General features: G+C 37.8%; 9 protein-coding genes across 9 annotated transcripts; 3 read left to right on the plus strand and 6 right to left on the minus strand.

Annotated features, from left to right (window-relative positions):
- Positions 1-3,441: 3,441 nt before the first annotated feature.
- On the minus strand, positions 3,442-4,706 carry LOC108845602 (uncharacterized). Its single transcript, XM_057005816.1, has 3 exons — positions 4,264-4,706; positions 3,939-4,176; positions 3,442-3,815 (listed from the first exon to the last, which is right to left on the minus strand). The coding sequence occupies exons 1-3, from the start codon at positions 4,576-4,578 to the stop codon at positions 3,664-3,666; spliced, it is 705 nt and encodes a 234-aa protein (XP_056861796.1). The 5' UTR covers positions 4,579-4,706; the 3' UTR covers positions 3,442-3,663.
- Positions 4,707-5,182: 476 nt separating this feature from the next.
- On the minus strand, positions 5,183-7,564 carry LOC108846676 (auxin efflux carrier component 5-like). The gene is made up of 5 exons (XM_018619881.2): positions 6,814-7,564; positions 6,305-6,390; positions 6,053-6,210; positions 5,421-5,497; positions 5,183-5,321 (listed from the first exon to the last, which is right to left on the minus strand). Exons 1-5 carry the CDS (start codon positions 7,464-7,466, stop codon positions 5,249-5,251), a joined length of 1,047 nt encoding a protein of 348 aa, XP_018475383.2. The 5' UTR covers positions 7,467-7,564; the 3' UTR covers positions 5,183-5,248.
- A 2,829-nt stretch (positions 7,565-10,393) lies between these two features.
- On the plus strand, positions 10,394-13,760 carry LOC108847703 (uncharacterized). Its single transcript, XM_018621024.2, has 8 exons — positions 10,394-10,872; positions 10,988-11,079; positions 11,518-12,224; positions 12,597-12,667; positions 12,736-12,825; positions 12,906-13,085; positions 13,150-13,297; positions 13,394-13,760. Exons 1-8 carry the CDS (start codon positions 10,507-10,509, stop codon positions 13,549-13,551), a joined length of 1,812 nt encoding a protein of 603 aa, XP_018476526.2. The 5' UTR covers positions 10,394-10,506; the 3' UTR covers positions 13,552-13,760.
- A 678-nt stretch (positions 13,761-14,438) lies between these two features.
- LOC108847704 (receptor-like kinase LIP1) lies at positions 14,439-16,963 on the plus strand. The gene is made up of 5 exons (XM_018621025.2): positions 14,439-14,756; positions 14,847-15,013; positions 15,086-15,275; positions 15,364-15,758; positions 15,823-16,963. Exons 1-5 carry the CDS (start codon positions 14,654-14,656, stop codon positions 16,741-16,743), a joined length of 1,776 nt encoding a protein of 591 aa, XP_018476527.1. The 5' UTR covers positions 14,439-14,653; the 3' UTR covers positions 16,744-16,963.
- Positions 16,964-18,081: 1,118 nt separating this feature from the next.
- Positions 18,082-18,675, minus strand: LOC108847705 (protein METHYLENE BLUE SENSITIVITY 2). Its single transcript, XM_018621026.2, has one exon. The coding sequence runs from the start codon at positions 18,552-18,554 to the stop codon at positions 18,240-18,242; it is 315 nt and encodes a 104-aa protein (XP_018476528.1). The 5' UTR covers positions 18,555-18,675; the 3' UTR covers positions 18,082-18,239.
- Positions 18,676-19,468: 793 nt separating this feature from the next.
- LOC108845603 (seipin-1) lies at positions 19,469-21,015 on the plus strand. Its single transcript, XM_018618788.2, has 2 exons — positions 19,469-20,086; positions 20,333-21,015. Exons 1-2 carry the CDS (start codon positions 19,565-19,567, stop codon positions 20,882-20,884), a joined length of 1,074 nt encoding a protein of 357 aa, XP_018474290.2. The 5' UTR covers positions 19,469-19,564; the 3' UTR covers positions 20,885-21,015.
- Positions 21,016-21,109: 94 nt separating this feature from the next.
- On the minus strand, positions 21,110-22,444 carry LOC108846437 (putative 4-hydroxy-4-methyl-2-oxoglutarate aldolase 2). Its single transcript, XM_018619665.2, has 3 exons — positions 22,263-22,444; positions 21,793-22,000; positions 21,110-21,593 (listed from the first exon to the last, which is right to left on the minus strand). The coding sequence occupies exons 2-3, from the start codon at positions 21,974-21,976 to the stop codon at positions 21,277-21,279; spliced, it is 501 nt and encodes a 166-aa protein (XP_018475167.1). The 5' UTR covers positions 21,977-22,000; positions 22,263-22,444; the 3' UTR covers positions 21,110-21,276.
- Positions 22,445-22,568: 124 nt separating this feature from the next.
- Positions 22,569-24,465, minus strand: LOC108844076 (isopentenyl-diphosphate Delta-isomerase I, chloroplastic). Its single transcript, XM_018617278.2, has 6 exons — positions 24,254-24,465; positions 23,858-23,913; positions 23,680-23,771; positions 23,253-23,355; positions 23,040-23,177; positions 22,569-22,948 (listed from the first exon to the last, which is right to left on the minus strand). Exons 1-6 carry the CDS (start codon positions 24,388-24,390, stop codon positions 22,692-22,694), a joined length of 783 nt encoding a protein of 260 aa, XP_018472780.1. The 5' UTR covers positions 24,391-24,465; the 3' UTR covers positions 22,569-22,691.
- Positions 24,466-24,677: 212 nt separating this feature from the next.
- LOC108836032 (pentatricopeptide repeat-containing protein At5g16420, mitochondrial) lies at positions 24,678-26,679 on the minus strand. Its single transcript, XM_018617277.2, has one exon. The coding sequence runs from the start codon at positions 26,662-26,664 to the stop codon at positions 25,042-25,044; it is 1,623 nt and encodes a 540-aa protein (XP_018472779.2). The 5' UTR covers positions 26,665-26,679; the 3' UTR covers positions 24,678-25,041.
- Between the last annotated feature and the right edge of the window lie 267 nt (positions 26,680-26,946).

Below are 26,946 nucleotides of genomic sequence, written 5' to 3' on the forward strand. Positions count from 1 at the left end.
AATGTCTTTTCATAGTTTTCGGTTTTACTTGGAACCAATGTGAGATCTTTGTATCTCCAGAAACCCATGAATAAAGGTTATTCCAATGTTAAAAAAAAAATCCTTGGAACGATATGTAAACTTTGGTAATGATAATTAATAAGAGGAAGCAAGCAAAGTATCTGAACAACCGGAAATTCAAGTATAAACAGAAGCATTTCTTGAGGATTTGGTTTCACAAGGAACAAAACCAAGTCATGGGGCGAAGAAAGAGGAGATGTTTTACAACAAGAACGTTTAATCCAGTACACAAGATTGCTTCTACAACGTCAAGACAAATGCTTAACCTCTGGGGGGGTTATGTTCACCAGAAGGAATCAATAAAATATTTGCCAAGTCAATGCAGATTTATCATATATTCTAATTGGTGGTATATATGCTGCAATCTGAAGCTGTGAGAGCAAGATTGCATGAATGTTTGAAGCTTCATTAAGATTATGTATTGTAGCCCTTGCTTTATTAAGATTGCATCATTTTCTAAATGGGAAGGAAGCTGCCAATGTTTTAACTTTTTGAGTCTGAGAAATGGTATTGAGGATTATCTAGCTTGTGCTTTGGAACGAGCTAACGATTCATGTATGGAAGTTTATTGTGTTCTAACATTGAGTTAGGAAGAGATGCTAACGTTCGAATTTGGAAGAATGTTATGCTGACAAAACCTCTGTAACAGAACGTCAAATGCGTTATGGTCCTGATAGCTAAGCATTTTTTGAGGAGAAAATTTATGTGTTGGCATTATAAGAAGTTATAAAAGAAAAACACTCAAAGAAGTTTTGATTAATACCAAGTTGAAATCTATGTTCGAAGCACAAGACAAGGAGGCATCATATATATTGCCTCAGCCATGTATATAAGCATCAATCTATACTTTTATCGTAATACCCATCGAGCAAGAAACAATCCCTTAGCGAAACTCACACTAGCAAACAACAGGAGGATAGTCATGCTTCGTCTTGAGGACCCTCTGTTGCCGCCGTCGCCAGAGCCGCCGTCGCTGCCGTCGCCGTCGCCGGAGCCGCCGGAGCCGGAGCGTGGGCTGAGAAGCTCCACTCCCAGCCTCCCAACCTGCCGCCGATCTTGCAGCAGCTCTTCAGGTACTGGATGGTGAGGACGATTGTCAAACACACGGCGAAGCCGAGCGCGAAGTATAGGCATCGCTCGGCCCGCGTGCGTTCTCCGTTATTTGACGGTAAATCAATCGGCATGTTGTAATAAAAGAGTTTTTATTTGTAAAATCCGATGAACTCAATCTGATTTATCTCTTTTATATAGAGTGCTCGTTTCATCGGAAAACAATTGTGAGTTGGTTTACTCTACTTAGGGTAGATTAGAGTGTTGATTAAGATCTAACTAAACCTCCTAATCCCTAAGCCCTCGACTGAGTTTTAGAGAGAGAGGTTAAAAGGTGATCATTACAAGACTTAGATAACTATACTCATAGGCCGGTAAGTAGAATGTTATAATCGGAACGAAAATGGATACATTTAGTTAAATAAGTTAAAGATGAAGAAAAAAAGAAGAAAAAACGCGCAACATGTATACGCGGTAAAGGCCATCCGCAACATTAAAGCTCCCTTGCGTTCTCACACGATAAAAATATAAAAAATGAAACAGTAATTTATTTATTTTTATTGTTAGATTTTTAGTGGTTGATAATATAAACATCTTAAGTTTTTCTGTTCAGAAACTCTAGTGTGTTTTTACCGTTGTGGATGGCCTTTATAAGGAAAAATATAAAAGTTCCGACTGTTAACTCACGTCCCTCGATTTTTAATTGGACAATGAAATTGGACAAATGTTAGTTATGTCCAACGAGAGGTCTTCGGTCCGACTCTCAACGAGAGCATTCCTTTTTTCTTCCCACCAGTTGCTATTGTTTTTTATTCCACGTGTTATTTATTTATTTTTATTGTTTGTCCACTTTACTCTTTAGGTCTCGGCATTCCGGATATCGATTCGGTTCGGGTATTTCAGGTTTCGGGTAGTTCAGATATGAGGTTAGAAGATCCACTGATTACTTGACCTATTTTCAGTTTGGTTCGGATAGTTTCGCATTCGAATAGTAAAATGATAACCCGGAAAATACCCAAAACAATTTTGGTTTTCATTTGGTTCGGGTTCGGGTTTGGATAGTTCCCGTAGTTCGGATAGTTCAGATATAATATTGGTTATTTAGGATAAAACATCAAATAATTATGACAATTTAGATAAAAAGATTTTGGATTATTTTGGATATTTCAGATAAAATTATCCCGATATTTTCATATAGTTTGGGTAGTTATCTTCATATATTTTTGGGTAATTTATAGTAATGTAGTTATCTTCAGATATTTTTGGATTCTTTTAAGAAAATATTTAGTTATAAATATATATTTAATTATGTTATATGTATGTATAATTAATATTTTTATATATTCGAGTACTCGTTCGGTTTCCACTTCAGTTTGATTATTTCGGATATAGAAATATAAGAACCATTCGGATATTTGAGGGTCATCGGTTCGATTTCGGTTCGGATATTTCAGTTCGGTTCCGGTTCAGATATTTCGGTTCGCTTCCGGTTTGATTTTTCAGTTTCGGTTTTTTTGACCAGGCTTAGTACTCTTTTTATTTATTTATGAGCTGTGTCCCTTCTTTGGTAAACCAATCATTTTATTATCTAATAAACACATAAGTTTTTTTTTTACTGTTTTTTGCAAATATAGTTGAAGGTGCATAATCTGCATGGCTGTATTAAACCCCCAATATAGACCCTACAAAAAGAAGAAATTATTAAGACTTAGCAACTCAGAAAATCAATAAAAAAATCAATAAACTTTTACAATATTAACCTATAAAAAATATTGTAAAAGTTAATATTAATTCAAAGTTAATCAATTTAATTTATAAACAAAAACTTTTAAAACTTATTTATAAATTAAAATTGATTAACTTTGAGATCTTAGTTGTAACAATCCAAGTTTGGAGTTCACATTAGGAAGACCCGATTGGCACGAGAAATGACTTTCTTGACCTATATATATATACTCAGAACATGTATGCAGACTGCAGTTATACCGTTGTGACGATAAATTTTTGGAGAAAGACATACTTTTGGTTTTGGAGGCTTTTCTTCTCAAGTTCCATTGATGATTTGATTGTAAAGTGGATGATCAATGTATGCATTTTTTTTTTTTTTTGGTTTTCGGGTTTATTGATTTTCCGAGGTTAATCTGGTGTGATCCTAAGTTATATGATTGGCGTCATCATAAGTTTTAACACACAAAGTTTGGATTATTTTTCCTTGGAACGAAAGCCTCTTTGCGGTTCAGAGGGTTTCTAAGTTTCCTTTGAGTGTGTTGCAAGTGAACTGTAGAGAGAGATCTGAGTTTGATATTTTCTTATGTATACGCATCATTCCTTACGTACATGAAACACAAACATATGAACAAGCTCGGTGATTCAAAATCCGAATGCAAATGATTACAATGATTCTTCTTCTCTGCTTCTTCACAACATGCTCAGTGAATGAACACTTCCACAAACTTTCATCAACAACACGCTTGACCAACACTAGGGGTTTATCTACAAACTCTGTAGATACTTGTAATAATAATTTTTTTTAAAAGCTAAAGAGAAAGATTCTCACTGGATGATTCGATGTTTACTACCCTCTCGATCTTTGTCTTGATGAAGACTGAAACTGTTACCTGAAAAGGCTAATCCCATCACACGCGTCGCGAAGCGTAGGCTTCCTCTTGCTCCCAACCACACAAGATAGAAAAAGCCAGCCCAACCTGATGGATACAAAATGCCATTTTGCATTATATTAATACATAATAAACAAAAGGAAGCAACTTGGAAAATTTGATTTTCAAGATTCCAAAAACAGAACCAGAGCACAGTACACTTATATAAACCTGAAGCAGATAAGACGGAGACAACAGCCGAAACTGTAGCAGCAGAGATGACGAACGCAGCAACGGATAAGGCTCCGATGTAAGTAGCGGTCAAGGAGAGAAAGAAGAGAGACAAGAAGCCACCAGCAACAGCAAGTGAAACCAAAAGAGAGATTATGACTGCGTTGGCTGTCGCGGCTACTAAGAAGAGCGTGAAGACAACCAAAGCTATTGTCGTAAGAATCACTATTGTTCCCATCTGCATCAAAACAAAGATTAAAGTACCAAACTCTAACAGGAGAAGAGGCAGGCAGTGATCATCAATTTAGGGGCAAAACCCACTTACAGTGATGACAAGAAGTGCACGGAGCGGGCTGCCTTGACGAGTCCATTGTAGAATCTCGCGTGAAGTTTTACGAGAAGCTTCTCGAAGTCTAGGGCCATTCTCGGAGAAAGAGTTTTTTATTCGTTGAAGCAGAGAAGAAGACGAGGAGGCCTCCCCTGTTTTCGGATCCGGAAACAGTACCGAACCGATCGTGATCCAAAGCAGTGAGTAGAGGCTCTCCGAATCATCCTCATCCTCTTCAACTTCCGTTTTGCGGTGACCATTCATCGTCCCTCCGTTTGATTTCTTCTCTCTTTCGCCATGATCTTGCGACATTTTCTCAGACGGTTCTGTGGGATTTAGAGACTAACGCGGTTGTTTGGATCTTGATTTAGGATTTGGATCAAGAAAGAAAAGATAAAAGATAATGGCGGACAAGAAGAGCTGTTTAGTTTCTCGTTAGAAGAAATCGGGGCATGTGTAGCATGCAAAGCACCAACGTGGCCTTAAACCCATGATAACCGGAATGAATATATATCAACAGCGTCTCTTCAACGCGCTTAAACACGCGAGTGGTTTGTTCTCTTTCTGTTAAGGTCCATTCGCTGTACGGCCTTTTTTTGCCGCCAACTCAGTCGTTTGTTACTTGCTTCTCACGATATCAATTTCCCCAATAGAAACAAAAGGCGAATCAGATTACGTCGAATATGTAGCCCGCTGGGCCTTATGCCAAGCCCATTTATTATTTGAGTTCAAGTTTAGTGTGGTCTTTATATATTTTTGTTCAAAGCTTTTATTTTGAATCTGAAATATTAAATTAGTAGTACATATTTCCGGGAAAATAAACCTTATATATTAAACAATAGATGTATTTTCAACAATAACTAGTCAGTTTGATTTGTGGTTTCCATATCTCGAATACACTTCAAAATCCCCTTGAAATAAAAAAACAACAACATATAATTAGGAGCTATATCATTGATATATAACTGACATTTTATTTTAATTAATGAATAAATTCCAAAGCTGCATAGTAGACGACGAGCACTGGTAAAGAGACCAACATCCCAAATATCACCCTGCATTTATCAAACAATTTAAACTGAAATTAATACACATTACCAGGAAAATATAGAAATAAAAAAATAGAGATCTTTTTCTTTCTAATTTAGACTTACGCTGTGCTTAGAACATCTGCATGTAGCCCGTATTCCTTAGCGAAAATGAACGAAGTGATTGATTGTGGCAAAGCAGCCTGTAATTACATAAGTTATTTATCATTAAACTCGAAGCAAATTAAGTTTTGTATCTTCTGAAATTGTGAAAAGAAAAACGTTAAGTTTGTATCCTAGATAGTGGATGAAAGGATAGTGGATGAAAGGAATGATTTGGTGTATTGCAGTTTTCCAAATTAATTCGTTATATGCTAATCAACATATGAGATGTTACTTAATCGATCAAGCTATATACACGTATCAAACGTACATTATCTATATATTCTATTGAATTAGAAACATGACTTATTGATATAGTTCTAACTATTCTAATACAATTATTAAAACCTTTTATTAATTATTTAGAAAAATTCATTTTACATAAATATGATTACAAAAAAAATACATATATAAAAATTAAATTTCTAAAAAAAAATGTAAAACAAAAAATATAACTAGCTTAAACTAAAATAAAAACTGTATCAAACTGAACATTTTGTTTTCCTTGGCTTAATCTGTAGTTTATAAACAGGAACAAGAAAAATAAAACTTGATCAGACAAAACAGGAACAAAAATATAAGAAATGAACAGTGACCTGAATGATGGCAACGCGGAGGACATCTCCGTGGAGACCAACGGCGATAGAACCAATGGCCATGGCGGCTGGTCCAGCGATAAATTTCAAGACCATCCCCATCGCAGTCAAGCTTGTTCCACATACTATCAACTTGTCTTGAAGTGCCATGAATATTCCTGCGTATAAGTAATATATGTATATGCTCATTATTATCTCAATATATGTACGCAATATTTACAGAGATAGGTAATTAAACATAAATAAACGTACCCATATTGAACATGGCAGTTCCTGTTCCTGCTTTTGACATTATAAGAATCGATCCCTCTATTATTCCCGGCATCTCAAAATGCCATCTATTTTCATCCAAAATTTAAAGATTCATCAATTCTTTGATACTTATTATTCTTAATATATGCTGCATAATAATAACTAAGACCCTATACCCTGCATTGTTTACAACACTTCTTTAGTCAAGACTCTAGATTATGGCCATGATTTTTTCTTTGCATGTACAATTGTGTTTATGTTACCTTGTTATAATGTCTAATTAACGTAGATACACTAAAAAATCGTGTTCCATCACCATTTTATCATAGAGTGCAAGGCGCTAGACGGATAAGTATTTTTGATGCTCTAACTTCAAATTTGCGATGTTTTTAGGCCGTTTAAACGGTTAGTTAAATGATAGACGTACGTTGAGCTTATTGTTTCCTGATGTCACATTCTTAAAAGTTTTGCCAAAACATTTCAAAAAGCTAATATATATTCATTTTTACCTGCTAGAAATAAAAGCCCATGCGATTCCAAGGATACAAGAATAGCAATTCGGATTTGTTGCAAGCTTCAACCACACGTCAGACATGACCTTAAGGAACGACTTCTCCTCTCTCACAGCCACGGTTCCTTCTCTACCACCTTCGATATTGATGTCATCTACCTTATTGTTATTACTAAAACCGGCTCTTCTAAGTTCTAAGACAAACAACAAGAGTGTGAGCCACACGATTGCCTGAAACACCGAGGATTGAACCACGAGATCAACAGCCTCTTGTCCGTACATCGCCTTGGCCAATGGCACACCCACGACAAGAGAGTTAGTGAGAGTGCATAGAGAGAAACTAGTGATGGACCAACAATAGCTTCCTTTGCTGCTATATTTGGCCCAAAACGCTAAGACCACAAGTATGATGACCTTAGAGAGAACATCTGCTGCGATGAACCGGTAATTCATGTTGAATGGGTTGACATGAGCCGTGAACTCGATGGTGAAAAGTGGTAGGGTGAAATAGTAAACGAGCTGGTTTATGGCATCGCATTGATCACGAGTGAAGATGTTCCACCATTTCACCGAACCATAGCCTAAGATTAGGGCACCATAGAGTGGAACCATTGCTTCGATGACATTGTAAACATCTCCCCCACTTATCATGGTCTTTCTAGAAAAAAATGTTGTTGTTATAATACAAAGTTTGGCTTCTGAACTTAGAAGTTTGCAAGTATTTAACGGGAAAGAAACTGAAGCTTGCTAAGTTCTTTTGTAGATAGTGAACGTGGTAAGACATAACCAGCTTGTTCATATTTATAGATACAATTGTTTTTTTTTCAAATGAAGAAAAATACATATTAGATATCCATGAGTAATTGTGTTGAAAAAAAAAAGATATCCATGAGTAATAGTATTATTCAAACAAAAGGCAAGGTTTTTGGTATAACAATAATAAGTTTTTTGGTTTATATGGTAACAAGTATGTATACTTCATATCTGGAATAACTCCTATAAAATAATTGTAAGATTTAAGTTTATAGATTATAGCTATTAGTTTAATAAGATAGTAAATTTGAGTTTAATAGAGAGAAACGAAAGGTATCATTATCAATATAGTTGAACAGACCGGGGCATGGAATATGATTCTATTCCAACTGTTTCCTCTATATTGAGATTGGTATTTGTGTATGACGTTAAGTCGTTAACATGTCTTTCAAAACAAAAACAAAAAAAAACATGTCTTTCAATATTTGACGATATTGATAAATATGCTTGATGATAATGTCTCAGAACAAATTAAACAATGAGGTTGCAGCTTGAGCCACAAAGTTGCACTTGGGAATGTGAGATCGCGCCTCTCCCAATATTCACATGTTGGTTTGATGGTTCTTACCTCTTAGGAGACTGATAACGCGACTAGTTACGTAGGATTAGACCCTATGTTTACACAGCTTTATTGGAAAATAGCGCATATGTGTTTGTTTTCTACGTCATGATATATCAATGGAGTTAGTGTGGAAGGCCTTACTCTCTAATAAATGGCAGGTCTGATCAAAACTGCGTGTTTTGGAGGATTTGGAGGATATTCAGTTTCCACAATTTGTTTTAGTTCATGAAAATCGAAAATATTTGAACGGTAGATTGAGCCTTTAAATGGCGATTGGTTAGAAGTTAGAACTGTTATGAACTCATTACAATCATTTGCATGTAGACTTGCATAGCTATACAACCACATGTGAGCATTAGCAGCTATTTTTAGAATGTACATATAAGCTATAGTAACCCAAATCATATATTTTCAAAATAATATTTGAATATTCTTTCATAAATTGGAGCAGCATATGCTATTGCATGAAATTTAAGCATAACCGCATGGAATAGCTTAATATGGCCCTACAAACCTGGCGATGGATTGTATTCTAGCAACTATAATTCCATAAAATAAACCAAGGATTTGTTTAAGACTAGGCACATTAGTAATGATAGTTTTAGCCATGGACCTTTAACATTTCATGGGGGTTTCGAAGAAAATATCCATATATATAAATAGATAGATTAGTGAGTAAAAAATAACTACTTAAATCCTTTGTCCTATAAATAGCTTACTTTTGTCTTGAAACATCTTTTCCAACGCTTCTATATTGTCCTGGCAAGAAAAAATAATATGTGGTTCAACCATGTTTATCTGTCTTCCATCAATCAAGAAAAAAAATCGTATTTTGGTTTACAACCACATTCATCAAATGACGACAAAAATTTCCACGACGTATATTCATGATAAGAGATTTTATTTAATACTAGAGAATCATGCAGAGGTATAAAATGTTCTGGAGAGCACACATTTTTATTTTTATTTGATAATTACATTCATTGTTTAAGAATGAGAAATAACCAGTCTTTTCCAAGAATTTCGAACAACGGAAGAAAGAAAGAACAAATATCATCGTCTGAGTATTAGGTTTTGGACTAAAACAGAAAAAAAAAGTGATTGATTGATGGAACAAGAATTAAAACTGGTGGATTGGAAATATGGGGAGAACGTGGAGGATGCTTCTTCACTGGTGAAATTGATGGAGCTCTGCACATATAAATGTAATAAGAATGCTATCAGAATAAGTTCTGTTCATTACTTGATGACTGAAATCTGTAAATATGCTTTCATTTCTTTAGATATGCTGACAATATAGTCGTGTTAATATCGAAAAAGCTATTATTTTTCACTCATTCACCGTTCATATTTTTCTTTATGCGTATTTCGAAATTGCTAGCTTGATTTGAAAGTTTTTTCTAAATCACATATGTACTAATTTTTTCAGACCAGAAAACATTGTAAGCTTGTAATTGATCATCTTTCTAAAATTAGAGTATGGATTCCCAAAATTATATCATTCAGTAGATAACATGCCAGAATTATAATTTATTCAAAAATATAATTATCAATAGCCACACACCAATCTTTCTTACAGTTCCGTATTAAAACACATTACAAATCTTTTAAAAGGCATTTGTTCTTTAGACTATAAGTTGAAAACAAAAGAAGCTCCAACCTCCAAGTGCATATGGAACAAATCCTCTATTTGATACGACTCCACTTCTGTCTTTTTCTTTTTAAATTTTTTATCTTTGTGGCTCACAAGTCACAAATAAAGAACTGCTTCATCACTTAATATATGCTACAGCGCCTACTTATACGTACTTCTCCGCTAGCTTGACATCGTGATTTTATTCTGGGAACATTCGTTTTTCAGAAGAAAGAAGTTTTAAAGCATGGAAAATGGTTCTCAGAAGTATGAGCTAAATCAAAACTCTTTGATGGCATCTTGTAAAGAACCATTAGCATAATGCACCTTTTCTAGAAAATGTAATCAGCGCTAAACCGGTTTGAGATTGATTTTGGCGGTTTAATTTGTCTAAGCGGGAAATTTGATTAGCAAACCGGACGAAATAACCCGAACCAATCGTTTTTTAAATAACTTCGTTGGTCCTTGACGTACAGGCTGGTTTTCCTCGTGGTCTGCTGTTTCTTTAACGCTGTACCAAAAAATAATTAAAAAATAAAAAGAGGCAAAGAAAAAAGACAGAACACGAAGAACACAAAACTGAAATTACGTCATTACCCCTCCGGCTCTTCTCCTCTCTCTCTCTCTCCCCGGAACATTATCTCTCTCGGTCTTGGTCCAAAGTCTCTCTAGAAGCTCAATCGATGTCGTGTCCTATCGACGCCATCGCATACAACGCCACGCGCTGCGCGTGCGGGATCGGCCAGCTTCTAAACCGGAGCTCGGGAAGCTGCGAGATCTTCGGCTGGCCGTCGACGATCTCAACCGACAAAGACATCAGCTACAAGGGAATATCCTTCGCGGAGACGCTCTTCGCCTTCGACAGGATCAAGAAGGTCACGCAGTCTCAGGCCATCTTCCTCGAAGCCACGTTCGTGTTGCTTCTCTCGTGGCTAGTCTTCTGCTTCTTCCTCAGATTCACCAACCTCGGCGACGGTCGTAACGTCTGGTTCAATCTCCGCTGGTGGATTACTAGGCTCGATGTCTTCTTCTCCACTAGGCATTGGCTCGTTAGTGCCTTCTTCTTCTTCTTCTCACTTTCTTTAGTTTCCTTTGAGTTTTTTTTTTGCTTTCTTTCTTTATCCATGAGGTTTTTGCATCACTTTTTGAATCTTCTTTTTGCAGGATGATCAGCAAGTTGTCAAGAAACGCAAGACGGAGCTAGGTGGAATGTTCTCAGTTGCTAGCTGGATTGTCTTCATAGGACTGTTCGCTGCGTGAGTCTTTCTCTATCCTAAGGTTCAAAGCTTTTTAATGTAAAGATCAATGTCCAAGACATCGCTATAGAGAGGATTAATGTTTATGCGGGCGCCTATACTAATTTTATGAACGCCTAGACCGATTTTTTTTTAATTGTTTTGCTTAAACTCAGATTTGCCGACGCCTAGATCGATTTATGCTTACTTGCTTTTGAGTTTCTTCATAGCGAGTTAGGTTTATTAATGTTTAGGCGGGCCCTTAGACCGAGTTTTTTGAACCAAGTTAGTTAGGTTCATTAATGTTTAGGCGGGCGTTTAGACGCCTAACTCAGTCTTAGCTCCCGCCTAAACATCAAAAAAAACGGTTTGAAATTATTTTTTTTTCTTTTTCAGACGCCTAGATCGATTTTTAGAGCACTGGTAAGGATACTTACTTGATTTTCAGTTTCTTCACAGGTTGCTTTACCAAATCCTAACCAAAAGAACCATCGAAGTACACAACGTGAGAGCCACGGGTTCTCCAGACCTAATCTCATTCGAAAACGATCTGGAGTTCAACATCACCGCCGTCTCCGACATGACCTGCTCCAACCTACGCGGTATAGGGAACGTACTCACCGGCAATCCAGGCTTCAGCGACCTCAAAGTAGCTTCTCTCTCAAGTCTCGGCAACTACACTTGCAGGAACACGACTTCAGGACCGACCGTGAACTTCAAGTGCGTCAGGTGCCGTCTCACCGACGACTACATCTACATCTCGTGGCACTTCGTCGACCTTCCTGGCTCCCCTGCATCCGCGGTCGGGTTTCAGTTTAACTTCACTTCCAAGAACGGTGCTGACGACGAGAATAAGCATGTGAGTTTCGTTAGCGGCACGCTGAGAAACGGGAGCTTACTCGATGAGAGACCGGTTACTTTCCGTGGGAACGAAGGGAACGTGTTGAAGTTTAATCTGTTTCCGAGGATCTACCATCATCTGAAGGATCTTAAGCTTATACAGCCTCTGTTCCATGAGTTTATCCCTGGCTCGGTTTACCGAGAGACTGCTCAGCTTCAGGCGTCTTTGGGGAGGTCAGCAGATGGGATGCTCAACACCACACTGTTTATCAACTATCTGTCTTCTTATATTGTTGAGATCGACCGTGAAAATATACTCGGTCCTGGTAAGTTAAAGTTACTTCTTGAAAGTAGGCATGGGCGTTTGGTTTAGGTTTTGGTTTGGTTATTAAAAAAAATTAAATATAATTGATATTTTTTTTGGTATATAATTTGTATTTTAAAAATTTGGATTCTCTTTTTGATTTTCGGTTCGGTTCTGAAAATATAGGATCTATCCAGATATTTATGAAATTCGGTTCGGTTTCAGTTGTTTTGGTATGGTTCGGTTCTGGATAAATGTGTTCAGGCCTACCCTCCAGTCTTAGTAGCTACTTCTTATCAACGTAGAGATGTAAACTACTGTTGCACTGCTAAAACATCTTCAGTTATTATAACTAAAGTATCTTTCTGTCTTTTATCTGTTTGCTGTTTTACAGTTAGCTTCCTTGCCGATCTTGGTGGTTTGTATTGCATCAGTATTGGCATATTTTTCTACATACTAGTGCAGGTTTGAACCCTTCTCCATCTTCTTTGAGCATATCCTATATGGTGGTAGTAACTAGGCTGTTTAAATAGTGTGAGTACAGGATCAAGAAGCTGCGACATGAGGATACAGTATTCAGGAGGATACGGAAACGTCGAAAAGCTCTTGACCATTGGGATAAAGTAACTGTTTCTCTCTTTTCCTTTTTCTTCTTCTTGCAATTCTTTATTATGAGTTTGCTCATAGAATACTCCTTGTTTAGCTGAGAAGATATGTTGCATACACATACGACTGCAGCATATTGGGTGATGATGCCATCAGAACCAAAAAGTTGTCATCGACCTTTTGTTTAGAGAAACCTTCAACATCTCCTTCAGAATGTGGATCATCAAGAACAAAAATGCAGCATTCTGCCAAGAAACCTGGCTTAAGTATTGAGAAGGTAAACTAACTATTATTATATTTTGGTTTCCTTGAAAATTCTTAATTGTCTATTGTCTTCCCAGAATGTAACACCACAACCTGCAAGCCTAGAGATGAGACCTTTAGATTCAGCTTCTTCTTTGGCTCATGGAGCTATTACCTCAAATAAGATGAGTATAAGCCAGTCTTCTCATAGCAATGGCGATATAATCCCACCACCTCCTTCAATGGGTAATGGTTTACATTCTCTACCATTGTTTATAAAACTTATTCATCCACATTTGACTAAAAATCCGAGACCTTGGACTGGTACTTTTACTATTGCAGAGTTCAGTGAAGGGTCTTGTAGTTCAGAAGTGGACGCAGTTGACATTAAGAAGAAATTTCAACTTCTCTATGACTACAATGTATTGCTAAGGGAGAAACTTTTAGACACTCAGTCTTTGCTCAATGCTTTGGGTGCCAATGCACCATCATCATCTTGAACCACAGAACACGGTGCTTAAAAATCATGAGGTAGTCTAACAAATTATTGTTTAATTATTGTTTGTATTCTCTTTGTAACCTCCCCACTGTATTCTCTTTGTAACCTCCCCATACATTACTGCTTGTTGTAGCTCTGTGAATATACCACATTGCTAGTAGTAGTAGCAAAATTATCATCATTGAAATTAACAAGAAATGGGTTTCATCAGTCAAGGTTTAACATTATTCAAAGTCTCATAAAACACTTCTCCATCAGATCAACTCCTTCCCACTTCTTCCTCAAACTCTCCACATCATCTCCTCTCTCGTTTCCTCCACACATAAGACAGTCCAGTTTTCACACCATACCCCAAATGATCCGAGAGATAAACCAACTTATTTTTCTTTAGAAAATACACTCTATGTTTTAAATTAGTTGTAGTTCTAAAATTTTACACACAAATTAAGAAACCAGTTAATTATTCAAATTTGCTCTTATTTGAATATTAGAATTGTATAATATTTATTGCTTATCTTAGTTTAATTACTGGTAAAAGAGATAATTAATAGATAAAATTACATTGAAATCATAAAACAAAATTTATCTTGTAATAAAAATTATGCTACTATGCTTAATATAAAACAGAAGAAGTATATGAAAACAAATGAATTTGGATTTTTTTTTTTAAAGAATTATATAGCTATAACTAAAACTAGAATCAAAATTAGAATGAAAGAAAATGGTAATAAGAATGGATATCCATGCTTTAAGGGATTTAAAAACAAAAGTTTCAAAAACAGAAAAAAAAATAGCAAAATGTAAAAAAGAAAACGAAAAAAATAACGTAGCATGTTGTTTTGTTCCCCTTCTTCTCGCATGGTTCATCGGAGAACTTTAATGCGTTCACGTCTTTCTTGATTGGCTTCAATTCTTTCCTCTTTCTCTCTCTCCTTTGGCTCTCTCTTTCCTCTGTTTCGTTTCATTACCAATCTCCAGACATTTCTTCCCCTTTAACGTGGGTCCTTCAATTTCTTGAAGGACCCAACCATTATTGTTAATCCCCTTTGAAAATTTCCCTCTTTTTCTCTTTTTTTGAATTTTTAGGCTTTTAGATTTACATAATGATGAATTGTTTCCCCTGTTTCACTTCACAAAAGAGTAGTAATCCTCCTTCTGGGAACGAGACTAACGAACACGTTGAAAATGAATTCAGACCACCACCTGGTAATCATCACATTTTGTAATAATATTTTTAAAAAGATGTTTTCTTTCTTCATCCATTTGAAAACCCATTTTCTTTGGATTTGGTTTCAGTTGCGGCGGTAAAACATATAGAGGAAAGAGAAACAGAGCAACCACCGGTTAAAACATTCAATTTCCGGGAACTAGCGACCGCCACCAAGAACTTCCGGCAAGAATGTCTTCTCGGAGAAGGTGGTTCCGGTAGGGTTTACAAAGGAACCCTTCAATCGACTGGCCAGGTTTGTTACACTATAAACCAGACTTTAACACCAAAACAATCAATAGTTATGTTATTGCTTTTGTGAGTGTAGTTGGTAGCTGTAAAGCAGCTAGACAAGCACGGACTACATGGCACCAAAGAGTTTCAAGCTGAAGTCTTATCATTATCCAAACTCGAACACCCAAATCTCGTCAAGCTTATAGGTTACTGCGCTGATGGAGACCAACGCCTTCTAGTCTTTGAATACGTCTCTGGTGGCTCCCTTCCTGACCATCTTTTCGGTATAATAAATAAACATTTTCACATTGTCTCACAACTTTATAGGCTTTAGTTTGGAGAGACTGATGATGATAACTTGAGATCTTGCAGAGCAAGAGCCAGGTCGGAAACCAATGGATTGGCTCACGAGGATGAAGATCGCCTTCGGTGCAGCGCAAGGACTGGACTACTTGCATGATAAAGTGAACCCACCGGTGATATACCGTGACTTGAAAGCTGCTAACATCTTGTTGGACGATGAGTTTTACCCTAAGCTTTGTGACTACGGTTTGAATAACCTAGCTCCCGGGGCAGGTGACAGCATGTTTCACTCTTCATGTGTTATGGACACTTATGGCTACTCCGCGCCTGAGTACACTCGAGGGGAGGAACTCACCGTCAAGTCGGATGTGTACAGCTTTGGAGTTGTGTTGCTCGAACTCATCACCGGTAGAAGAGCTGTTGACACCACTAAACCTAACGATGAACAGAATCTAGTTGCTTGGGTAACACTTCACACCTCTTCCTTGCGGCACAAGAAAGTATGTTTTTGATTGTTTTTTTTTTCAGGCACAACCGATATTTAGAGATCCTAAAAGGTATCCGGACATGGCGGATCCTCTACTGAAGAAGAACTTCTCGGAGAGAGGGATAAACCAAGCGGTGGCGATAACATCCATGTGTCTACAAGAGGAACCAACCGCTCGTCCTTTGGTAAGCGATGTGATGGTTGCGCTTAGCTTCCTTTCAATGTCTACCGAAGACGGTATTCCAAACGCGTTGCCGGTATCATCCTTCAGGGACAAGAGCATGTCCATCGCTTTGAGCAGACATGGTTCTTGTTCTGTTACTCCCTTTTCTCTTCTTCAGAAAGAGGGAGACGACGACTCGTCCAGTGTTTCATCAGAGTCAGAAGATGATGATGATGATGATGATGAAAAGAAAGAAGAGTCAAAAGGTAGTAAGAAGAAGAAGCAAGAGGAGGATTCAGATGATGAGTCTGGTTCAGATGATGAGAAGGGTCAAGAAGAGGAGCATTCTCAGTTAGAGAAACCTGGAAGCGCTTCTAGGAGCAGTTCCTCTGACTCTGGAAGCGAGAGAGAAAGTCCCATTGATGAAAGTAACGCAAATGCACAGAGTTCGGAGATAAAATACAGTTACAGCTCTGAGGAAGAGGAAGAAGAAGATAACGAGAGGCTAAGCAGTAAAAGCAGCTGTAAATCAGACAACGAATGCACTTCTTTCCGGTATGACAGCGAGCCAAAGAACACAAGTATTGCTCATGATGATCATAGTGATGATGATGAGGAGGAGGAAGAAGATGAGGATGAGAATCATGAAACTCGGCTTGAGCACGTTCAAAGCTCAAAATCTGAAGCCCAAAGTATTTATTCAGATGATGATGATGATGATGATGATGATGCAGGTGAGTCTTCTTTGAATAGGTTTGAACCAAAGGAAGAAGACCACGGTTCTTCTGATGAAGAGTGAAAATCTTTTCAAAAGTTTTTTTTTCTCAGAAGTCATCTTTGAGCACATTTTCAACATGAAAAGAAATTGTTTCAACTTTTCATTTTTGAAACAACACAGATTGACACATTAAATCTAATATACATATGTCACACTTTTATGTAAATATATCTTGAATACTGTATGTTAGGAAGAAAATGTTTACAATAACATTTTATCTAACCATTTGTTTTCCTTAGTCTTGCCATTCTTTAGTAATTTTGTAAGCTTCAACAAATTTATTAGCTTAGAAATCAATGTTACACCTTTCAAGGTGATAAGCACTTCATATGTCAGTTATTCTGATGGCTGGTTGCAGCATGGGACAGGTTGTCTCGTGGGGTGCTTGAGCAAAGTTCAGAACTGGTACTTATCATCTATCTGTTCTTGAGGAATACCAGAGGTCCAGAAGTGTGCTGGTTTGAAATGGAGAGAAAAGAGATTCAAGGTTCATAGATCTATTATAATCCTCTGTTAAAACTTTGAGAAAACAGAGGATTTACAATTTTAGAGTATTAGAAATTTATAGATGGATTTTAAAGAATCTAACAACACACGTCGCTTTTGTTTTGTTAATAATATGAACAAACACAGAGATATAAAGCATTGATTGTGGTTACCTCAGCCGTCTAGAGAAAGATCATATAGTATCTAATTAAGTCCACTTTCAACATGATTCGGATTCTTTAAAAAAAGTATCAGATGTGCAACCTGATGCTACATAAGCACAATGAGAATTAGAATCTCTCTTTTTTTCCAATGAAAAGAAAACAAGACCGCATCTAATTCGTCCAGATGCTTTGAAGGCTTGTTGAAGCTTATTATAGAAAACACAAATTACAATGAACACACCAGCGAAATGTTTTTTCTCTAAGCTTTTCAGACCTTAAATCAAAGTACAAATCTCTTGTTTGGTTGCAGAAAAAGTTTCACTCTTCTTCAAATCCTCACACAACTCACCAAAAGAATTGGCTTAATTAATCATGTCTGATCAGAAACAGACATGATTTTCAGACATCAAACCAAAGTACTAATCTCTTGTTCGGTTGCAGAAAGTTTCACTCTTCTTCATCAGATCCTCACAGAACTCACCAAAAGAATTGGCTTTAATTAAACATGTCTGATCAGCAACATAAATGATTTTCAGACATCAAACTAAAACACTAATCAACACGTCTCTAGTTTGGTTTAATACGAATTGCCTTCACTTATATGATCATGACCAGAAACAGAGATGCTGAGTTCTAAAAACACGCATTTAAACACATGCATTTCAAAATCAAAGAACCAAATCCAGCTAATTAAAACAAAGCCATCATAAGTTAGAAACATAAGATTTAATAAAGACATATCAGTAAACTTTATATGATAAGCATCATCATTGCAGTAGTTTTATATCCTCACATCAAACCATAATAAAAAAGATGACAACTTTTCTTAAAAAAAGCAATTCGTCACAAACAAACCCGACAAGACACTCACTTCTTGAGACTTCCTCTGATTCCAGGTTTCGGTTTGGACGATTCAGCAGGAGCAGAAAGAGCCTCGTGGAGGTTCTTCGGCTCCTCGTAAGGCAGCTTAGGATGCTTCGACTCGTGATGGATCTGCATCGTCTTCAGATCCGGCGCCGTGATCTTGCAGTGAGGACACTCGTACTTCGCGTGCCCTCCTTTCTCCTTCCCGGTCCTGTCGGCGAGCCCCGCCTTTCCTCCGCCTCTGTTGGTCAGCGCTGCGTCGGCCTTCGCCTGGAGCTCCTTCGCCGTGTGCTTCTTCGGCTTCGCCTTGCCTGTCATCGTTTCGATCGGCGGCTATGAAAAGGGGGGAGGAATATGGGAACCCTAACCCTAATTTGATTGGGGGGAGACGATGGATTTGGTGGCGACGAGAGGTTCGATGCGATATTAAAAAGAAGGGAAATTATATTTTATTTAATTTAAATAATAAGGAGAATATTTATCCTCTTTTGTCGAAGGTTTTTTATTAAGTGCAGTACGGTGCACTTGAAGGCTTTTGCTCCCCTTTGTTCCTAGTCGTTAAATAAAATAATAATTTATTATAATAATAATAATAATAAGTTTTGTGGCAAAAATATAAATGTACATCCAGAAAAAGTAATTTGCTATTAAAAGTTTTTTTTTATTTATTGAACTTAAATTTACTGCATTTATAGTTTAGTGTATATAACCTATCCATCTTTTGACGCATTGTTTGAGTAAATCTAGTATGAACTACACAAAACAACAATATAAAATAATATGATATATAATCTCTTTACTAATGTAACATAATTTATATGTTGGTCCGCAAAACTTTCATTAGAAAATTTTGGTTTTTTTAATTATAAAATAATTCTTATATTAGTATTCTTGAATTAGCGGGAAAAAAAATCATCTCTACTTTGCCTAGAAAAAATGAATACCAATGTAGCTTAGGCAACATAACTATATACTCTGTAATTATTATCATTTACATGAAAATAAATTTGATTATCAAAAATCAAAATGCTGAAAATGCAGCTAAATCCAGATCCAACACTAATTTATTTTCTTCATTCATGCTCATATCTTCTGGTACATTTCAGTATGATCTCATTGATCTGCAAACGTGGCACTACTCAAGAACACGAACCACCACGTTTCAACTTTTTCATGCAGAAGGATAAAAAAAACAATAATTTACTTACAAGACAGCGGCCTTTATCTATTTCATGTCTCAAAACATAAACCGTAAAGAATCTTGATTCTCAATTCCCTCAAACAAAACATTTTCAAGAAAACCAAACAAAAAGAAAAAGAAAAAAACAATGGAAGAACTTGACATAGACCTCAAAATCCCTGACCCATTACGAGCCGATTGGTTCATGGTTCTTGTAGACATCCAAGCTGATCTCATCTACAACGCACTCGTGGTGTTAACCTCACCTCTCTATCTTCTCTACCGTTCATACAACCGCGCAACAGCTACAATCTCTTCCGCGGAAAGAGCAGTTAAACGTGCCCCCTCACGGATAAGGAGCGGTGCAGCGCGGGTTGTAAGAAGGACATGGTATGGTCTAATGGGTGCATGCCACGTCTCGATGGTGATGGTGTTGGCTTTGATCGTAGCGGCTGTTCTCGGTGTTGGGGTTGTGAGTCTGTATGTGGAGAAGCCTGTGGTTGTTAGAGAAAGACTCTTCTTCGATTACACTGAAGAGAACCCAAGTGCGGTATTCAGCTTCGATAAGAAGAAGAGACCGTTTGGTGTTCCTGTTGGACATAAGGTTCATGTCTCTTTAGTTTTGTGGATGCCTGAATCTGATCTTAACCGAAGACTTGGGTTATTTCAGGTAATTAAATACTAATTTTAATGGATTTATTATTATATAAAAATGATGATATAAATGTTACATAAAAATCAACGGATTTATTATTATATAAAAATATTACGTAAACGTAAATACGAATTTTAACGGATTTATTATTATATATAAAACTGTGAAACATACTAGATAGGCGGAAATACCAATTATTAACCAAATGTTTATATGGAAACATGTTTTCTTGGTTCATTTTCTTGTGTGTTTCTTGAACAGTTGAAGGTAGAGCTACTCTCGGTTAAAGGAGAGACAATAGCGAGATCAAGCCAGCCTTGTATGTTACGGTTCAGAAGCAAACCGATAAGACTAGCAAGAACATTTGTGATGAGCGTTCCACTTGTTGCCGGATTCGCAAACGAAGCACAAACAATGAGAATAGATGCGTTAACGCACCAAGAGAAATGGCCAAGAACGAAAGCCGTGAGAGCGACTCTGATTCCACGTGCGCAGACTCGGCTATTGCCTCAGTTATACGAAGCTGAGGTCGTTATAAACTCGAAACCCCCGTGGACTAAACGAATGGCTTATAACTGGAGATGGACTCTCTGCGTTTGGACTTCAATGTATTTATACTTGGCTATTCTAATGACGTTTCTATGGTGTTTTCGACCGGTTCTGTTCCCTTACGTTGCTTCAAGAACGGTTGCGGAGAGTGAAAGACTAGAGATGGAAGCTGTGGAAGAAGAAGTAATCGAAAGAAGATTTAGAGAAAGAAGAAACAAACCTCGTCGAAGAACTTTCATTACAACACATGAAACTTATACATAGTAATCAGATTCTTGTTTTCTTGTGTTCTCCCAGCTCTGTAGTAAACCGGCAATTGTAATACATAACTGTAACATAAAGGACCCCAGTACAAATGGTATTTAAAATGGTTTTTAAGATATTTGCACATTAAAAATACAAAATTAATATATTTTGATTATATAAAAGTTATCACTAAACAAAATTAATTAGCTAATAAAAATACAGTATTTTTTAGTTGGTCACCAATTTTAAATAACACTAAATTTTATTTAAAATAAACACCAATTATACTAAAACAGAGGGAGTAAAGAGCAGTAGCATCATGTAAAAAAGCACTAATCAAGTTCATGTGTTCTTAGAAACTGATCCAAATGCATGCAACCAAAGAAACAAGAAGACAAAACCCTTTTGTATTAAACGGATAACTCGGTCTGAGAGACAAGAATGCCATCAGTATCAGCATAAACCCAATCTCCATCACAGATCCGAGTCCCTGCGATATTAACTGGAACTCGTTGCTCTCCAAGTCCTTTCTTGCTCGCCTTTATTGGATGAGAGGCCAAAGCTCTCACTCCAATATCACAACCGTTGATCTCATCGACGTCTCTGATGCATCCGTTCACAATGATTCCCGCCCATCCGTTGTTCTGAGCTTGAACCACGGGATTGCCTCCGAGTATTGCACATCTTTGGCTCCCTCCACCATCCACCACAAGTACTCTTCCATTACCTTTTATAACATCATCCAAAAACATTTAAAATAACAAACTATCATCCGTTTGCAACGTGATAGACCACTACACACTAAGCAAAGTAGCAACTATGTGCTTGTGTAATGAATCATGAATCATGTCAAAAGTCATTATTATCTTTCATTACATTACCTCATGAATCATGTCAAAAGTCATTATTATCTTTCATTACATTACCTTTCTCCTCGAGGAACTGACGGATCAAGCCATTGTCTTCAAACACTTTGACAGTCACAACGGGACCTGAGAATATCTGTCGACGGCCGTAAATCTGGAAAATGGGTTGCATAGCTCTGAGCTCACCACTCCGGATCAGCTCTTGATTCGCGTCACAGACTTCCGCAGTTGTCACAAACGCCATGTTTTCGTCCTCTTTTCTCCTCAGCTATGAGATCAAAAGTTTTAGACTTTGAGAGTTAAATCAAAGAGAACTAGTGATATGAAGTAACAGCTTTGGAGCTGATCATATGAGTATGATACAAGTAACTGGCGATTCACTATAATTAGTCCACAAGGCAAGAATCTAAAAAAAAGGTAATCAGATTTTCGCTAGCTAGAGAGTATGATCAAACAAAACCCACAAGGAAAAATACAAACTTTTTCGAATCTATTGATGTATAGGAGGAGTTAGATCAAGTCTTGTTTACCTGTATCAGACCAAACTCAGATGCAGAAACAGAACTCTTTACAGTGTCTACTATTTCAGAGAAGAAAAAGTAACTTTTATAAAGGAGAACCAAGTTGGAAACTAGAAAAGAAGTGTTTTGGTATTAGATCAGATCAAAGGAATCATCAGGAGATCACTTTGACAATCATGTGGTCTTTAATTTTAGTGTCTCCACCTTTCATATCTTTTCTTCTGTGTCTTCTTCCTTTTATGTTTGTTTGTCTGTCTCAACATGTGTTTTTACTTTTAACTTGTAAACTGTAACTCAAGAAGTTAAAAAAAAAAGAAAAAAAAATCTTGTTTGGATTCAAACAATTTAGAATTACAAAAACCACCCCCAGGAAGAGATCTTGTTGCCAGTTTTTTTTAACTTGAATCAATAGAGAAAGAGAAAAGATCCAAAAGTTTTTTATAGTTTGTGAATGGTTTTCATGTCAGCAGCTTCAGTGAGAGTTCCTTTCTCAACATGATCCCACCACTTCATCAAGAAATTGTCAACCACCAATCTAAACCATGGAGACAGCTTCACGGCTCCATCATCATCACCTGCATCTGCTTTCTTCACCAGCTCCTTTAGCTCTTCCCTGCTCACATACTTGATATCAGCCACTTCGTCTGGGTTTGGTTTAAGCTTCACATCCCGGACGATGAAAAGTAGATAGTCAACTGCAAAAGGAAATCCCACATTGGCTTTATATAAAACAAAAGGACTGAAAAAAAAAAGAGAATGATCAAAAAGTGAATGGTTGTTTTTTACGTTCGTGCTCGCCCCATTTGCCATCAGAAGGCGCCTTGTAAAGCATGCGTCCCAAGGGAGTGAACTCATTGACTGGTACATCTTCAGCTACAACACCGAGCTCATCTAGAAGCTTTCTTTGTGCAGCATTTCTTACACCTGGAAAGAAAAAGTGAGGATCAAAATGTATAGTAAAAGTATGAACTAGTATTTAAGCGTTTCCAGGTAAGATACCTAGGACGTTCTCTTCAATAAGCTCAGATTCACGGTAAAGAGGATGGCTGCAACAAGTGTTTGTCCACACAAGTGGGAAAGTAACCTTTGTTTTTGACCTTTGCTGTCCCATAAGAGAAGAAGAAGATAGTTTCAAGTAAGATTGGCACGTAATAATATGAAGCTAGCTAGCAGATCAAAACCCAACCAACCTTTGATAAAAGCTATGTGCTACTAAATCCCTAGAATCTAGATTATGACCCCAATCCGTATTTTTTTTATCTCTACAAGTGCCTGGTTTCAAAATTAATCTATCTTGTATATAGAATATTCAATCCATTGAGTTTTCTTGGAGCACTAAAAGTGTCATATTGAGCATATCATATGAAATGAAACTAATGGTGAACAAAACTACTTAGATATTAAGTAGTTTATATCAAGAAAGTACCTGGAGAAGCAACTCATATTTGGAGTTGAACAAAAACACACTGAAAGCCCTGTGAAGCAAATTATCAGCTTCAATCTTTTCCATCAGATGACCTGCCATCAGTTTTGATGAAGTTAATGCCTGACATCGTTCTACTTCTCAATGATATTAAATAAATAGAAAATCAAAAAATACTGACAGTTGTATTTAGTGTCATGGCCTACCACACGATCATTTTCATCAACGAGAATGCATCTGCATACAAAAAAAAAAGAATAAATGATACAAAGCCGCTATGAGTATTAACATCAATCAGCTATGAAGGAGAGAGACACTGGACAGAGTCATATCAAGCACTCCTAAAGCAACAGAGCAATTGTTAGAGCTCAACATCTCCCTCAGAACATATTTTATAATTTGATTGCAAAAGAAACTGAACAGAGTTCTCAGCTTTAAGGGTTTCTACAGGGTTTTGTCTGAGCTTGAAGTTCTGAAGATTTCCCTCGATCGTTGATCACTAGTAAAATAACAATTAATCTAGGTCCCTTGATTAAATAAAAATCGAAGATTAAAGGAATCGAAAAAAAATCTCAACTCGTCCTCAAACATGAGTCGTCTCTGAACAGCATCCATTCCATCAACGTTGAGGTCAGCCATGGTGACAGCAGAGACAGGTGAGTTCTCTCCGGAGATCGGATCCAAGAAAGAGGGAGAGGGGTAAATCGGGAGCATAAAAGGAAGGAAGGAGAGGGATCTGAGTCAGACAAGAAGGGAGACTATATATTATCGAGAGACGGACATTTTGATGCTTCTTCTCTCTGTTTCTGTTTCTTTTTCTTTTTTAAAAATTATTAATGGATGAGCCGTAGTTCGCGCAAAATTTTGAATTACTGTTACAATACTGTTGTTAACTGATACAGTGGTGACAAAAGAAAAAAGAGAGAAATTTTTCCAAATAAAAAAAAATATTTTATTTAGTCAAATATTTTATATTTTATTCAGTTTCTCAAACTGGACTTGTTTTAGGTGTATGTATAAATGTAAAAATGATTATTGGAATGGTTACAAATATATCAATGGTTAATGTAACAGTTTTGATTAATGAAACATAAGCTTATAATGATTATTCTCATGGATGGTTACGGTAAGTTAAGCTTGAACCAGAATCATGAGCGGCTTGAGTCGCTGCGTTTCTTCCCTTTTGACCTTCATCTGCCACAAGAGCCTTTGGCCGTCTTTGTACCCCTTCTTTGTTGTATCTCTCAAATGTGTAAAGCAATTCATCTATATGTTTCCAGGACATCACTATCCAAAGTGTGTATATCATAAATAAACCAAAGTCAAGAGCTAGATCGATACTTTCAGGAGATCATTGAGTATTGATCAGAAGACTCTTGCTTCTTCAAGCAGACAGAAACTTCCATGCAACAGCTCCTCAAGAACCACCTCCCCTTTGTCCAGCTCACCAGCAAATTTCCTCAAGAAAAGCTCCCAACATTCTTTATCAACTTTCCCGCTCATAACAGCCATGGACACAACCTTAATCGCATCCTCTTCTCTCCCCGACTCCTGCAACCCCTCGAACAATATCAAGAACGTCGTCCTATTAGGGAAACAACCATTCTCCAGCATCTCTTCAAGAACCCTCACTCCTTCCTTAACATTCCCACCCTTGCACAAGCCTTCGATCAAAACGTTATACGTGAAAGCATTCGGCTTACACTTCCTCTCAACCATGTCGTCCCATAACCGACCCGCCTCCGTCATCTCTCCCTTCTCGCACATCCCAGAGATCAACGTGTTGTACGTCAAGAGACTAGGGATCGAGCCTTTCTCAAACTCGTCGAACAACTTCCTCGCCTCCGTAACCCTCCCGTCTTTGCAGAGCCAGTGGATGAGAGTGCTGAGAAGCGCGTTATCAGGCATACAGTTCTTCTTCAACATCTTCCTCCACAGACTACACGCCTCATCAACCTTACGGTCCTCACACAACGCGTCGATAACTTTACAGCAAAGAGAAGAATCCGGCATGAAACCTCTCTCGAGCATTTCATCGAACATGTTCCGCGCCTCTCCCGCTCTCTTCTCTTTACACAAACCCCTGATCATAACTCCGTAAGTCACTTCATTAGCCTCAATCCCGTTCCTTTCCATCTCATCCATCACCTTAGCCGCCTCAGAGAATCTCCCCAACTTACAGTAACCATCCATCAGAACCGTATAAGTAGTCGCATCCGGATCCCACCCACGATCCAGCATCTCTCCCAAAACCTTCTCCCCCGCTTCCATGTCCCCTCTCGCGACATACCCACCTAAGATCGTCGTGTACGTCACGAGATTCGGCACCAGACCCATCTCGGGAATTTCGTCGAGCACCTTGTAGGCACTCTCCACATCGTTCTTCTTACACAAAGCTTTCACGAGGAGGTTACAAGTGAAGATGTTCGGCGTAATGTCAAAAGACTCCTTACTGTTCTTAAACAAGGCGTGCACCAGATCGAATCTCCTGTTCTGTATCAAAACGTTTAAGAGCGTGTTTAACGACCGAACCGAACGTCTCACGTTGTAATCAGGGATACGGAGGAAGATCTTTAAAGAGGATTCGAACCGGCCAGCGAGGCCGTAGTTTCGGAGCAAGTCGATGAAGAGATTCTCGCCGCATCTGATCGGCGGGTGGGAGTTACGAAGCTCTGACATTAACGACTCTATTGGATCGAAAGCGCGGGCGCGGGAGAGTTTGAAGAGGATGGAGTGGTAGGTGTCGTAGTTGTGGGCGAACCCGGGGTGTGATTTGCCGGCGTAGAGGAATATCTGGAGAGCGAGGTCGATGTTCTGCTGCTGGGTGATCATGGAGACTAGACGCTTCGGGAACAGACGCTTCGGCCACGGTTTGATCGGGGGGTTTTCTGTGAAGTATTGTTGGAGAGGAGAAGCGGCGGCGGAGGAGAAGAGGCGGGAATGGAGGAGTGATCGGAAGCGCGTGGGGTTTACGCGGGGAAGGTACATCGTTGTCGTTATATCAAGAGGACGAAGGTGAAGGTTTGGTTTTAAAGTAGCCGGTAAACGTCAATAACCGGAGATTCAATTCGTTTTAAACCGGTTATTGTATATAAAGTTGGCTCGGGACTAAACCGAGTCAACCAGTGTAACATAAAAGGAAAGAAGATCCGTTGTCGTATTACATAGGCCCAGTATGAGATGTAGTCCACGAGGCCTTTTAATACAGACTCTTCAGCATCCCACATCGGAAAGCTGAGACGATTTGATCCTGAAGACGACAATATAAAT

This window comes from Raphanus sativus, chromosome 3, assembly GCF_000801105.2.
Source record: "Raphanus sativus cultivar WK10039 chromosome 3, ASM80110v3, whole genome shotgun sequence".
Lineage (NCBI taxonomy): Eukaryota > Viridiplantae > Streptophyta > Magnoliopsida > Brassicales > Brassicaceae > Raphanus > Raphanus sativus.